The following is a 16,393-nucleotide window of genomic DNA, read 5'->3' as shown; positions in this document are numbered from 1 at the left end:
TCTGCCTGGTCTTTGAAGAGAACTAACCATAAGAGAATAGATAAGATAGTTCGAAACAGCTGTCAGGTCAGTGAAACCTTATCAAAATGGACTAATGAAAGGTGAATATATAGAGGCTTATATAGTATATATAAGCCTCTGTATGTAATATATTCAGTAATATATATAGTATATTCAGTATATAATATATACTGAAAATGATGGAGGAAAGAAAGAAATGTCCTGAATACAAGAACTTAAACAAGGAGATTAGGAAAGAATGTAGGATTGCAAAAAGAACAATGGACTAACAACAAATGCAAGGAAATTGAACTTTTGGACTAATACTACTATGTTCACTGGGCATCTACAGATGCCATATGGTCACTCCGATGCTCGGTGATGTGTCACACCAGACCTCACCGTGTAGTCCTGTTGTTTGCTTTTCTGGCAGCCTCAACTCTCTGAAGATCAGCCACTCCACACACACCATCCATCCATCTCATTGATGGTCTACCCCTGCCTCTTTTTCCAGGAACTTTACCTTTTACTGTTCTGAGAAGTCCTCCTTCCATCCTTTCTATGTGTCCAAAATATTTTAATTTTCTTCTGTTAGTATCCTTAAGGAGCCTTAAAATTGTTCTGATCTTTTCTAACACCCATTCATTTGTATGCCTTTTAGTATATGATATCCTCAACAGCCTTCTGTAATACCACATCTCAGAAGCAGATATCTGTTTCTTATCTGACTTCTTTAGTTTCCAAGTCCCACATCCATAAATCGCTGTTGGAAAAACAACTTTATCCAATCCAAAATCCTGAACTTTGTTCCCACGGAGATTGATCCATTCTTCCAGATTTTAGACAGGTCTCTGACTGTTGTTTTCTCGCACGTGGCCACAACTTCACCATTGTGCCCAGAAGAATACCTGCTGAAGATATTATGATGAGAATTGAATGCAGGATACGACACCTTCCAAACCACGTCGCCAACAATATCAGACTGAATGTAGCTTGTGTTCTGACCAAAGCTAAACTACCAAAAGCCAACATGCCTAATAAGGAAATTAAAGCTCTACTGGAATTAAAGAAAAACAAGAAAATAATAATCACCAAAGCTGATAAAGGGAACGCCACAGTATTGCTTAACCAAAAGGATTACACAGGTAAGCTAAAAGCCTTATTGTTAGATCGGGCTACTTACCTCCCTATCGAATACAATCCCACCAACTCACAAATTAGAAAACTCCACAGGCTCCTTAAGAAGGTCACTTCTTGGCCTGTGGAAATCAATAACAAATTAAAACCATTTAACTCCATACCTCTCCCCCCCATATTTATGGACTCCCAAAAATACATAAAGAAATTGTGCCTTTACGTCCCATAGTGGATGGCATTGATTTCCCCCACATACAAACTAGCTAAACATTTGGCCAAAGCTCTCTCACACTATACTGGCAACACATCTTCACACACAAAAAAACTCAACCCATTTCAAAGCCAGCATAGAAAACCTTACACTCAAACACACTGACATAATGGTCAGTTTTGATGTCTCCTCCTTATTCACAAATATCCCACTCAAAGAATCCTTAGAGCTGATCGAAGCTAAATTTCCTTCCGATATCACAGCCCTTTTTCAGTTCACAATGAACTCGGGCTGCTTTGTTTGACAAAGAAAATTCTGCAAACAAATAGAGGGGACAGCCATGGGTTCTCCACTCTCCCCACCCTTGGCCAACTTTTATATGGAGACTTTTGAAGAGAAAGCCTTAAACTCTACCCCACAAAAACCAACTATTTGGCTTCGCTATGTTGATGATGTGTTCGCTATTTGGCCACATGGCTCCAACGCACTCATCTCCTTCCTAACACATATAAACAACCAACACTCAAGAATCAAATTCACCCTGGAAGAAGAAAAAAACAACTGCCTTCCTTTCTTAGACACACTAGTCCTTCACCAGCCTGATGGAACCTTGGTTTTCTCAGTCTATAGAAAACCCACCCATACAGGCAAATACATAAATACATTCACCAACAATCCCACCACCCTTCCTCGCAACAATATGGAGTCATTAAGACACTACCCAATAGGGCTAAACTTATCTGTTCAAATGACAATGCCCTAACCACAGAACTAAACCACATTCTCAACACTTTCTCAGCCAATGGCTACACCCCCCCCCCCCCCAAAAAAAAATCCAAAAAATATTGAAACCAGTAAACCACAACCCCCCCCCCCCTCACAACAAGGATTACTCTAAATCCATCACCATACCCTATATCTGAGGCACCTTGGAAAAAATTACAAAAATCCTAAATAAACATGACCTAACTTCTTGTTACAGACCATATAAAAAATTGGCATCCCTTATCCGCTCTACTAAAGACCCCCCCCCCCCCAGACTTACCTGGTGTATACCAGGTCCCTTGCAGCTGTAAGCTGTCCTACTTTGGCCAAACAGGCAGGACAGCCAATATCAGAATTTCAGAACACAAGGACTACATCCGGTTTCACCAGTACAGCCACTCTGGTCTTGCTGACCATTCACTGGATACCTGCCATAGAATACGGTGGAAGAAAGCCACGATAGTACACTGTAGTAAATACAAGTATGAAAGGCTTTTTATGGAATGAGCTTCAGCCCTAAGAAACAATCTGAACCTTAACAAATTTGGCTGCATGAGAACTTCCTCAAATTTGGGAAACCTGTATCAGAAGACCTTCAACCCAATTGCCCAAGAATAACAACATTGCCCACTAGAGGGCACCATCAGGACTTTAGGAGAAATAATAGCTTCCTGCTTCTTCCTCATTTACTGTTTGTTGTGCCTGCGTGCACGTGTCTTGTACTTAAGTTTCTTGAAAATGGCAACGTGACGTTGCCGAAATATTGAAGTATATTAAATTTTATTTTAATGTATATCTTAGTGACGTAATTTCTTTAAAATACTTAGTTAAAAAATACTCCCTTGGAATTCTACCAGAGCTGAGACTTAGAGCCTAGTTAAAGGCATTGCCATTTCCCTTGCACATTCTCACAAAACCCTAGCTGATATCCAATCTAATTCTGCAGCTTTATTTACATTGAGATTCTGCAATATACTAAGAACCTCCAATTCATCCACCTCTGGTCCCACATTAGTGTCTGTCACACTGGGATGATATACCGTTGCAAAGTGGTCACTCAGTAGCTCAACTATTTTATCCCCTTCTGTGTTCTCATGACCATCATCACTCATTAAGGTTAATTTTCCGTTGTCATTCTTCCTCTTACTTGCCACATAACAAAAGAATCTTTTGAAATTTCCTTTGGCATGCTTGGCTAGATTCTTCTCAATCTGATTTTGCCATGCTGGTCACCTTTTTAGTGTAAACCTTATACTGTTCATGAATTTGCTGGTCTCCCCCACACTGTAACAAAAATGAAGACAATGCTACACCAAGTCTAGTCTACATTTATATTAAAAATGACATCCATGGACCTGGGATATGTTCTGTCACATGCATATTATTTAATTCAATGATTTTCATTATTAGACTGCTGATTTTTTTAAACAATGAAATTATATTTTCTAGTTTTTTGCTCCTGGATATTTTTGTGGTTTAATAACTGTTCATCTAAATTCACTGTCTGATGAACAGTTATTAAACCACAAAAATATCCAACTTCACATACGCTATATTGAAAAAAGTACTTGGTCACCATTACGTGCCCTGAAGATTTCGGATCCTACCACATGCAAATATTCAGAGAATATCTGGTAATAAAAAGTGGGGAGTATAGTGCAAAATGTGCATGCAGCACATCCCATCTTTTGTTACCCTACCATGTTCTGCTGAACTGACAGGCTTCCAATGTGGGATGGTAGTTAGGTGTAACATCAGTGGTCTTTCTGTCCATGACATTACTACCTGTCTCATTATACCGAAATCATGTCATTCATAGATGGAAAGTGGATGGTGCTACCACAGCAGGTAAACACACTGGGAGGCTACTGACCGAGATTGACAAGCTCTATCTCAGAAGATTTGAGCATCCCACCCATCATCAGTGGTGGATCTTGCAGTCAACCTGGAAAATACCACAGGGACATCTGTCTGCAGAGTTTGCATGCCTTAGGTTACCATGCCAGAGTTGCTGGGAACAAGCTATACATCAACCCCCTCCCACTTCAATGGCAAACAATATTTGGACTGGTGTCTTTCACACTGTTCCTTGTACCATAGATGATTAGAAAAGGATTCTGTGGAGTGATGAATCATGCTTCCAAATGTTTCACTGTGATGGTCTGATTACTAGTTAAATGATTACATCATTCAACTGTCAAGTTTGATGGAGGCTTAGTAGCCATCAGATGTCAGAAATCATGATGTCGGATGGACAACTTCATGCTTCCAACACTATGAAAGTACTTTGGCAGTGACCCTTGCATGTTTTACCATGAAGATGCTCCATGCCATACTGTAATGTGTGTCCAAAAGTGTTTTCTACAAAACAACATTGAACTGTTGTACTAGCCAGCTCAGAGTCCAGATGACAACCCCCATCGAACATCTTTGGGACAAATTAGAACATTGAATTTGCTCCAGGCCACAGTGTCTGTCATCAGCACTTGTGCAAGAAATGGAAAAATATTCCTGTTGCTATATATTAGAAATTGGTTGAAAGCATGGCATGAAGGGTAGTTGCTGTCATTCATGCCAAAGATGGTCCCACTTGGTAACAGAAATGCCTGTTTTTGACCACAAGTAGGTGTCGAAATACCTTTGTCAACATATCTGCATCTTTCAAATGCAGATCATCTTCCAGCTGCTGGGTCAGAACTGAGTGACTTTTTAAGAGGTTACTAGTTTGTGGACTTGAACTTGATATTGAGTGGACTGATATCTGATACTTGCAGTTTCTTTTTAGCATGTGAGCTTCAAAAGATTCTAATTGTTATGATTGTGCTACACTAGCCAGAAAATTTTTACCATTGCTTCTTCTCTTTTCTTTTGGAAGGTATCTTGATTTCTCATTCTGAAATATTTGTAATATTGTAAATAGTATATAAATAGAATGCACAATATAATTACTCAATAGCATTCTGCTAAAATATGTATAACAAGTTAAACTATGAAAGTATCCTAGTGTTTACTTAACAAGTATCTCTCAATAGTTTAATTTTTTTTTTTTTTTCCCAAGAAACCATGGATAGTACACCCAAAGAACAGCCACCAACCAAACAACCAATGATGTATATATGTGGTGGTAAGCATATATTAATGTAATATTATAATAATAATATTAGAAGGAAACATAATGCAAAAAAATGTCAGTTTTCAAGATTAACGACAATTTGTTGTGCAGGAGAAAATAATAGATTTTGACTCATTTTATATAAATCACAGTGTAATTTATATAAAATTTAAAAAAATAAAGAAATTGGCTCTTGGTGAAGATTTTAAACAGGAATAGAAAATAATTCTAAATTTACTGAAATGTTTTGGGAAAAGGGAGAAAAAAATCAGTCCTAATACTATTGGTAAATACTGAATTTTTGTTGTGTTTGGATTATTCATTACTGAGAAACATATGCCACGTTCATGAATGGCAAATATGTTAATAACTGCTGATTAGTTGTATTATTGTTGATAGTAGTATGTTAGCTTAAGTTCAAGATACAAGATTATACTATATATTTGATATAGTAAATGATCACCATCTTAAAAGTTTCTATCAAGTCCTCTCTTTTCCACCCATGAACTAAACTTTGTACAACCTATCCTTGTAAGAGTATTCCACAAACCTGTCACCATCTTGGTCTCTCGTCTCTCTACCACCTCCTGATCCCAAGAAACCCAGTGACCAAATCTGTGTGCAGTAGTCAAGATGTGGCCAAATCATAGCCTTATAAAGAGGGATTAACTTCCTTATCTTTACTGTTAGCGTGTTTTTCATCATCCAAGTAATCCTCTGAGCTCTTTTACCAACTTTTGCAATATGTCCTCTGAACTTCAACTCTTTGTCCACCATTGTCCGTAACTCGTCTATTTCTTGCAATCCAATACCATCAATATGACACACCATATGCAAGCTTTTCAACCCGAAGTGCATAACCTTACATTTTATACGCGTGGATAGGCTTATGTGTTCGTCAGACATGTTGTAATAGGTTTCACGGTATAAAAAGAACACAGATGGTTAAGAAAATAACTATTTATTAGCTTAAAAGTTAATGTTTCACTGGTATTATATCCAGCATCTTCAGAGCACACAACACAAAGTTTGTTACAAAGGCAAGACAACCACAATCTGGTGTAACAGTGGGGATAGTATAAGTGATTGCAGCGTGCAACACAAGACTAAAGTCCTAATATGGCGCCATCTAGGTTAAAAAAAAAAAAATTCAAAGTTTTTAAATAGTAGTCCAAATGATAAAAAATAAAAGTAATAAATATTAATTTGGTCTTAGGATGACTGTCTCCCAAATCTTTGGTAGTAGACAAGTATGGCTGTATAAATCTACCAAAGATTTGGGAGACAGTCATCCTAAGACCAAATTAATATTTATTACTTTTATTTTTTATCATTTGGACTACTATTTCAAAACTTTGAATTTTTTTTTTTTTAACCTAGATGGCGCCATATTAGGACTTTAGTCTTGTGTTGCACGCTGCAATCACTTATACTATCCCCACTGTTATACCGGATTGTGGTTGTCTTGCCTTTGTAACAAACTTTGTGTTGTGTGCTCTGAAGATGCTGGATATAATACCAGCGAAATATTAGCTTTTAAGTTAATAAATAGTTATTTTCTTAACCATCTGTGTTCTTTTTATACCGTGAAACCTATTACAACAAACCTTACATTTTGCAACATTAAATTGATGATCACCCTTTGTCCACAATGCCAGTTTATTTAAATCATCCTGCAGGATACCTACATCACCTTTATCGACTAAGTCCCCAGTTTTGCATCATCAGCAAACAACTGAATATTCCCTCTTAAATATTTCCCTATGTCACTGATATACAGGTTAAAGAGTAGTGGCGCTAGTACCGAACCCTGAGGTACTCCAAACAAAATCATTAGAAACTTCCAAGGAGTCAAGGACTCGCCAAGAGTGACGATACATTACCCACATCAGCTGTTGTTATGCCTTCTCTTAAATTTATTCCCACTAGATACACATATTTGCATATATATGTAAATATATTATGAAAATATAGAGATATTTGCATATATCTCTGTACCCTACTTTCATTCCAAAATTGTATACATTCTACTTTTCCAGATTAAATTGGCATCCATTTTATCCATACTTTCTGCCTATTTAAATCATTCTGTAGGATCCCTTCATCACCTTGTTTTAACTATTACTGTACTCAGTTTTATCTCATCAGCATGCAACATTTCTTTTCAAATCATTTCCTGTATCATATCAGAATTCCACATACATAGTTTTGTGGCACTCTTCTGAATTCTCCTCCTCATACCACTCTTTGTATCATCTATACATCAGCCACCTTCCTATCCTCATCATCAGCTTCATATCTCTTCCCACTGGCTCTGGTTTGTGTAACAGTCTTATGAGTATCCTATTGAATGCAAATTCCAGCACTATTGCCATGTAGCTGTTCTCTTTATTCAGCTCATCTATCATGTTATTATAGGAGTAAAATATTAAAGCACGAGTTAATGTTCACAAAGCAGTGCTCCCCCCCCCCAACACACACACACACACAACATTGTTCTTTATCTCTAGCATTCCTACCACCTTTCTGAAATTTTTAAGATCAGCAACTCCAATCCTTCTATCACCAGTCTCAAGGGCACCGATAAGTCTGTTATTTGCTTGTCTATCTTGAACCCTCCTTTTTGCTCTGCAACTTTTAAGATCCCAAGAAAGCAGAGGTTGCAACCTCTGCTTTCTTGGGATCTTAGCATAACTGAGGCAGACAACCCGATCAGAGGCACTATTAATTCTCTTGCATATTCTCACAATACACAGGTCAATATCTCATAATTCTGTAGCCTTTGCTTGAATTAGGACTGCAATATTTTAAGCATCTGCAATTCATTTTCTCTCCCACATCAGTTCTTGTCACATCTGTCACTGCAGCACCCTCACCTGAATGATTCACCTTTGCAAAGTCATTAGTCAGTAATGACTATTCTACATGCTTCTGTCACCTCCCGTTATCATCATTCATGAAAGTTTCCCTTGAAAATTGTTTTTTATTGCCATGTAGCAAAAGAGCTCTTCAAGATTTTCTTTTGCCTGCTCAGCTAATCACCTGTCATAATTTGAGTTTCATTTCTTACTCTACTGGTAACCTTGCTGGTAATTTGTATTGCTTGCGAGCTTGTTGATGACCTTTCTCCTTATATATCATCTGCAACATTTTCTTTTTTTGAAGATTATAATTTTCAAGAAATTTATATTCTTGGATTAATCCTTTATCCAAGTGTATGTAAACAGGGTTTGCATATGAAGTATCTTCATGACTGGGCTTCTTGTATATAGAGTATAATGAGCACATCAATTGCCTTAGTATCCCATAATGCAAAGCACATGCCCTTTTGGACTGTTATAGTACTATGCATTATAGGAAGAGCTGCTATGGCAATTGTGTAAAGTCATTATCCTTGATATACAAGTAGCCCAGTCATGAAGATACTTCACATGCAAACTTTGTTTACTTACACTGGATAAAGGATTAATCCAAGCATATAATTTCTTGGTATCTTTAATTTATAGTCGAACCAAGTGGAAAAACTTAATCTGCTGTTTTTCTTGGCCTCGTTCACTAATTTTTGCTCATGCACTTTTGCCATCCTGATTAAGCAAGTCTATTTCCTCACATACTCTTTGGTATTCCTCATGAAACTGATCATTAATAAATTAACATAAAGTGGATTTAACTTGCATATATTTTATTATTATGGAGTGTTTAAGGGTCAAAGCTGTATAACTGAGAGGAGACCTCCACATCGCCTTTAAAGGAATGCGGAGAACTGACCAGGTTTTTGACCCAGTATCGAATCCTCACCTTCTGATGCACCCTGTTAGGTATCTACCTGGATACTGAATGAACGAGGATGGGCTGGAAATTTGGGAATAGCCGACCAAATTGTATTCTTATTGGCTTAAACCAAAATATAAAAATGATGGTACAACATGACAGAGTTTCATGCCGTCTGGGGGATGATGTTATACTTCTAAATAAATCTGCTGCAAGTCTGCAAGATTCCCTGACTAAATGAATTACTCTTGTAATATATTTGGTATGAAGGTCAGCAATAAAAAGACAAAAACAATGAAAATAGGTAGAATCGTTGAAAATGTCAACTGCATTGCGAATGGAGAACCTATAGAACAGGTAAAACATTTCAGCTACTTAAGCACGTTTTTTAGTGAAGATGATAAATTAAATATGGAAACACACAGTAGGATCAACAAAGCTGGAATGGTAGGAAGTCAACTGAATAAATCGATATGGAATAAGAGAGAAATTAGTCAAAACACTCAATTAGCCAAGACAGTGCTCAAACCAAGTTAATCAGAAACAGTATGGTTTCACAATAGGAAATATATTTTAGATATTAACATTTTTTTATTTTATTTTCTGAGGGTGGGGATATGTTGCTGTTGGGTGTTGAGTGAAGAAGCTAAAAGTTGAATTTCACTCAGAGTGATTTTCAGGATTTGTTTTAGGAAGTTTTTTACTTGATGTCTGCTTTTTATTTATTATTATAATTTTTTTTTTTTTTGTAATAGATCTTACTTTGTTGATTTCACTTGCATTTGTATGCTGAAACATTACTGAAGTGATGTAAAATATAATGATAGATATTTAATGTCCTCCTCAGAAACTAGACACAAACCTAATAGGGAAGACACCCTGCTTTCAGTATAATGACAGTCCCACTTCTTAAAGTTTGTTTTTCATAAATGAACAGTAGGTGCATAAGTATAATACCAAGAAATAGAGCATAGAAGTTTTTAATTTGGCAAGATTAGTAAAATACAGGATGTTTCAAAAGAGGCTATACAACTTTGAATGACAATTGAAAGTATATAGTGATAGATGAACATTTTTTATTACTGTGCAAATGTAACGTAACACTTGAAATTTCAACACAGGCAGTTAAAGTTCGATATGACTGCCTCCAGTAATACTGCAGATGTCCCATGTATAATCACTTTCCTGCCATATGCGGCAGAGCATATCTGGTGTAATTTCAGCAATGGCAGGAAGTCAACTGAATAAATTTATATGGAATAAGAGAGAAATTAGTCAAAACAATCAATTAGCCAAGACAGTGTTCAAACCAAGTTAATCAGAAACAGTATGATTTCACAATAGGAAATATATTTTAGATATTAGCATTAGTAATTCTGAAATGCAGCTCATCCAATTGGCTTATAGTGGTGGTGCAAACACTCGATCTTTCGCAAAGTCCCACAAGAAAAAAACTAACGGTGTAAAGTTGGGAGAATGCAGTGGCCTTGCTGCAGGTTCCCCTCACGCAACACTAGATGGTGTGACATATCACACTATCTAGTGTTGTCATTTGGTGATAAAGTTATGTGACCAAAAATCGATGTTTCACTACATTATGATGCTCACTCCGCTTTTGTACGTCTTCCGAGTTATTCTCTGTTCTCATGCAAAGTTTTATACATCCTTTTGAAACATCCTGTATAACGTGGATATTAAATATCCTCCATTATTTTAAAACCTTTTATAAACAGCAACCCTACCTAAGTGGAATAAGCTGCAGAAGAAGATTTGAAAACCATATATTTGATTTTAAAATGAAATGGGATGGCTGTGGTAATGAACAAAGGGCTTTTGCTTTCTTAGGTTCATGCTTGGTCTCTGATGAGAACCACCAGTTCAAAACAGCTGTTAGGCATTGAAACCTAATCAATACACAAATCAGAGGTTACTATGTCAAAGGTTTATTCTAATAAAGTGTAGTAAAAATTTGAACTTTGTTTCTTTGTTTGGTTTTGAAATGATGACAGATATTTAATATTCTCATTATATTTTACTAATCTGTCCAAATTGAAGCTCTGTTTCTTGATATGAAATGACGTACTTTTGAATTGTGCTCATTTATACGTGGGAAGGACATTAAACCTAATCCGTCCTTCCTTCCTCCTTATTTTCAAAACATACTGCTTGTACTCTACCAGTTTTCTGCCACCCTTTGTTCCAGAGACTTGCTGAACCACTGGAAGTCGTAATCATACATTTATATTGATGCGTAGTAGAAAAAACAGAAAGCTGATAATTAAACTAACTAAATTTATTTCGCTAATTAGATTACTAAGCCCATATTTTACCTTTGTCACCAATCTTCATAGGCACAAAGGGATGTATTGGTAATTTGTATGCAAGCACATTAGTAGGAAAGCAAAGAAACTGATTGTAAAAGGTGGGTTCTTACATTCCTAACTGATGCTCTTTATGGGTGCAGTAGTGGACACTTGCAGATCTCAAAATGATGATCTCTCAGATTTTTGTCAATATGATGCAGTGAAATTTAAGTTTAGGAAATGTTCTACTGCTATGATGGATTTTAGAAATAGACTGATTTAAATCTGTTACAGTATGGGGGGGGGATAAAAATCCAAGTTACACCTCCTTGTGGTGCCCTTCGGGAAACACTGGGCAAATTTCCAGTAGGCTGATATGACTGGTAAAACATATTAGGCCTGATCACCCAATATGTGGATATTAAATTATTACAAAAGGAAACAAGATATCAACTGCTGATACAGTTACTATGTATACCAAGGATGAAAGCCTTCCAGGAAGTTCTTGGATCACATTAAATTATTTCCATAATTTAATGTGATCAAATTCAATTATGGAAATCTAATCTCATCTTCTCAACATATAACATAGGGACACTCAAGAAAGCTGAAAAATTTTTTTAGCTACTTAGAGGAGCAGAAAAAGTCAACATAGACATATGTATACAAGAACATAGATGGAGAACTGACAATCATGAAGTGAATGAAATATCATCAGCTGACAAAAAATGGAGAATTTATTCATAACTCAGCAAACAATGATGGTACTGGAGAGGTTGGAATAATGCTCAAGAAGAAACTAGCAGAAAAAGTGTCTGAAAGAATTCTCTTCATAACCATAAGTACAACCCAAAACTGACAATAATATCCACATATTCTCCTACAGAATGTGCTCCATTAGAAGACAAAGACACCTATTATAAAGATCTTTCTGAAACTGTCATGAACATCCCAGTTCACAACGTCACACTCGTTGGTGGCAATTTTAATGCCCAAATTGGTAAAGACATTGCCAATACTACTAAAAACGTGGGTAAATATACTTGTCATGAAACTACAAATAACAATGGACATTCTCTTATGAACTTCTGCAATAGCCATAACATGGTAATCACCCAAACCAAATTTCCCCATCCAAAAGGAAGACTATGGACCTGGGAATATCCAAATGGTTCTCATTCCCAAATAGACCACATCCTAATCAATGGAAAGTGAATCAGATCAATCAAGAACTGTTGAGCATATAATATGGTTGAACTAAACTCTGACCACAGAATAATCAATGCCCACATTAAACTTCCACAGCACATTAGAAGACAATATAGAAAACATTCTTAAAGATCCAGTTAATGAAAAGTATAAAGAAAAAGTTATCATTGAAGCAATAAACATAACATCCAACAAAATTCTTCGAAACAGCAACAAAAAAGACTCAGAAAAATGGATTATCCCTGAAACTAAAAAATATATAGATGAAAGAAATAGACAACAGAATCAGCAAAGCTGGTATGGTGGGAAGTCAATTGAATAAATTCATATGGAATAAGAGAGAAATTAGTCAGAACACTAAATTAGCTGTATACAAGACAGTGGTGTTCAAATCAGTTTTAACTTATGGATCTGAGAGCTGGGTCAGAAGTAAAACACTTGACCAAAGACTAGAGACTGCAGATATGAGAGTCCTGAGAAAGATTATAGGCATGAACAGATGGCATCAATGGCAATATCGTATTGCCATTGATGCCATCTGATAAAACCAGGATATTAGGAAAGAACTTGACATTGTCAGCATCCAGGAATGCGTTAGCAGAGCTAATCTCAGGTGGTATGGTCACTTAAACAGAATGGGCGAGGAAAGATTAGCAAAACAAGTGTTCTCTGCCAGGTTCGCAGCAAAATGACCCAGAGGAAGACCAAGATATAGGTGGATTGATACGGTACAAAGTAAGTGCCTTAGGCGATAGAAATATAAGATCTGATAATGTTGGCGTCTTGACAAGTAACAGACTGATTTGGAGGAAAATTGTAGATAGGAAGTTAGTAATGATGTATTTTTTTTTCATGTAGTACTATCATATCCTGTACACCCCTTGAGGGTACATGGCAGGAATTTGATGATGATGATGAAGAAATAAAGCAAGGAGACTCTACTGCTTAAACAGGAATGAAATAAATAAAGATAAACTCGACATTTTAAATAACAAGGTCAATGAACTAATGATCAGAGACAAAGAAAATGAAATAAATAAATACTGCGAGGAACTTTAAAATTATAATAAAACTTGGGATACTAGAAACACTTCAAATGATAAATTATGTCTGTCATCATAAAACAAAAAGAATGGAAATATTTCACGCATGACAAACAGCAGATAGCTATCAGTAAATTCAAACTTGATGAAAGAATGGAGAAACTACTTTCAAGAATTACTGAATGTTGATAATCCCCAACATTCAAGTCAGCTAGCAGACCTGCATCTAACCACCACTCTACCAATAAATTGTGAAGACTTCACTGAAAAGGAACTAAAAACAGCAATAGAACAAACCAAAGCAGGAAAGTCCCCAGGGATTGATGGAATCAGAGCAGAAGCTTTCAAAAATGCTGGGTATAATACATATTTCAAATCTCCTTGCCATAATGAATCAAGCTTTATACACTGGAATAATACCTCAGCAATGGAAACAAGGGCTTATTGTCCCTATATCATAAAAAAGGGCAGTCTTAATAGAATGGATAATTACAGCGATATCAACCACAGTTAAAATCTACAATAGGATTCTACTCAATAGAATAGAGCCTTACTTAATACCACTTTTAAGAAAAAACCAAGCTGAATTTCTAAAAAAACGATGTACAGTGGAACAGATATATTGTATCAGAAGAATCATAGAAGGTTCATGTGATAAAAACTTACCACACATTTTAACCTTTATAGACTTCAAAAAAGCCTTTGACTCCATTAATAGAGAAGCAGTGTTTAAAATACTCAGCTTCTATGGTCTACCCTCAAAACTCATACAAGCAATCTCAGCTCCTTATAAAGATTACAATGCTACAGTAATCTTTAAAACAGAAACGTCTGAATCCTTTCCGGTGACAACAGGAGTCCTGCAAGGTGATGTACTAGCACCTTATTTGTTTTTAGTATACTTGGACTACATTTTCTGGACCATCAACACAGAAGTTCATGGTTTTAACATTAGAATATCCATCCACCCACACCATGCAAATAACTGATCTTAGCTTTGCTGATGATGTTGTACTTATTGATACAGAACCAACAAATGCACAAAAACATCTCAGTCTACTAGAGACATAGGCTAAACTTATTGGTCTGTAGATCAACATCCAAAAGTCCAAAGTATTCTCAATAGTTCATCATGAAGGTTGTTTTCTTGATCATAAATTAGTAAATAATATTTGGTTAACCGATCAAGTGTTGATCAATATTTTATTAATTAACTGGACCAACTAGTTTCGCCACACTTATCTGTTGGCTTCTTCAGGGCACTTACATATAGAATTAAACACTCTCACAATTATGCGTAACTGCAAAACTGACTAGAATAATTACAAATGAAATAGTATCGAACGTGAGTGAAACACGTATCGCGTGTACAAGATCAGCTAGCTGTTGCTGAGGAACCTTCTGTAGTTTGTATTAAAGTTCATTTCTTCCGTTTTTAAGGCTCTGATTAGGGTTTTCCATATCTCTGGCAGTATTAGACCTTGATTTCTGTTAAGGTTCACAGTAGAACGGGCGACTGTGGCGGCTTCTTTGAACATTCTTGAATGGTAATCTTCCTCTAAGTAGGGGGAACAGCTTTTGTCCCACTCGATGACATGGTTAGTTGTGGAGAAATGAGACGATAGCCCAGAAATGTCCTGTCTGTTGTTTTTGACATAGCCAATGTGCTCCTTTTGCCTGATTTCGAGGCTTCTCGAAGTCTGTCCGATGTAATTAGAGCCACATGAGCATGGAATATTATAGACTCCAGCATATTTGTAGAAAGGATGGTTGTCTTTTGGAGATCTTAGTAGTTTACGAATAGTATCTATAGGTTGAAATGCTACTCTTATTTTGTGTTGTTTGAGGAGATTGGCGAGCTTGTTGGAGATGCCACTTACATACGGAATTGCAATTGTTTTTATATATTGAATCTCTTCTTGTTCTCTTTGTGGTGGTTCAGAGAAAAGGATTTTATTGACTAGTCTTCTTGGATAGCCGTTCAAGTACAGATTGTTGGAAATAAATTTTAACTCATCTTGAAGGGTCTTGTTGTCCGTTGAGATGCAAATAGCTCTTTTCTTTAACATGTGTATAATGCTGAGTTTATGTGATGTGGTGAGAGGAGTTAAAATGTAGGTAGCGACCTGTATTGGTCGGTTTTCTGTAGACCGATAGATTTAAACTGCCATCAGTTTGTTTTTTGATTAAGATGTCTAAAAACGGAAGTTGTTTTTCTCTTTCAAGTTCCAGAGTGAATTTAATAGAATGATGGAAAGCTTTGATCTTTTTGAGAAAATCATATATGTCATCTTTGTTGTTGTTCCATATGATGAAGATATCGTCCACGTATCTAAACCAAATTTTAGGTCTAGGAAAAATTTGTGATAGGATTTTGTTTTCTAAGTCTTCCATAAAGAGGTCAGCACATGAAGGTGAGAGTGGGCTTCCCATTGCCAAGCCTGTTAACTGTTGATAGATTTTATTTTTCCAAGAAAAATAATTGGAGTTTAGGCAGTGAGCAAACAATACGGTTATATCTTGTGGGAATAAGGTACTTAAGATGTCAATGACCTCTACTACGGGAACGTTTGTAAAGAGAGAGGTGACATCTAAGCTGGCTAGAAGATCATTATCCGATATCTTGATGTTTTTTAGCTTTTCTACGAAATGTCCAGAGTTTTTGATGTAACTCTCTGAGTTGTGGATGTATTGCTGTAGGAGTTTCGAGAGATGTTTTGACAATAAGTAGGTGGGCGAGTTGATTGCATCAACGATTGGGCGTAAAGGAATACCCTCTTTGTATCCAACAAGATCCAATATTAAAAAATCACAATGATACCAACGAATTACTACGCAATTT

General features: G+C 36.3%; 1 protein-coding gene across 2 annotated transcripts in view; it reads left to right on the top strand.

Moving 5' to 3' along the window:
• LOC150107050 (tRNA-splicing endonuclease subunit Sen34-like) overlaps positions 1-16,393 on the top strand; it is a 225,015-nt gene that overhangs the window by 190,182 nt on the left and 18,440 nt on the right. For both annotated transcript variants that reach the window (XR_016548379.1, XM_090393418.1), the window contains one exon: positions 5,172-5,237. Coding sequence is in view for 1 of the 2 variants with exons in the window: in XM_090393418.1 (XP_090249544.1) it covers positions 5,172-5,237 (66 nt within the window). In the remaining variant the exon portion in view is untranslated. The remainder of the gene's footprint in view (positions 1-5,171; positions 5,238-16,393) is intronic.

This window comes from Typopeltis vanoorti, chromosome 5, assembly GCF_054136105.1.
Source record: "Typopeltis vanoorti isolate ZY-2024b chromosome 5, IOZ_Tvanoo_1.0, whole genome shotgun sequence".
In the NCBI taxonomy this organism is placed as follows: Eukaryota; Metazoa; Arthropoda; class Arachnida; order Uropygi; family Thelyphonidae; genus Typopeltis; species Typopeltis vanoorti.
Note: the sequence above shows the minus strand (reverse complement) of the source record. Positions and strands in the feature narration are given on the sequence as shown.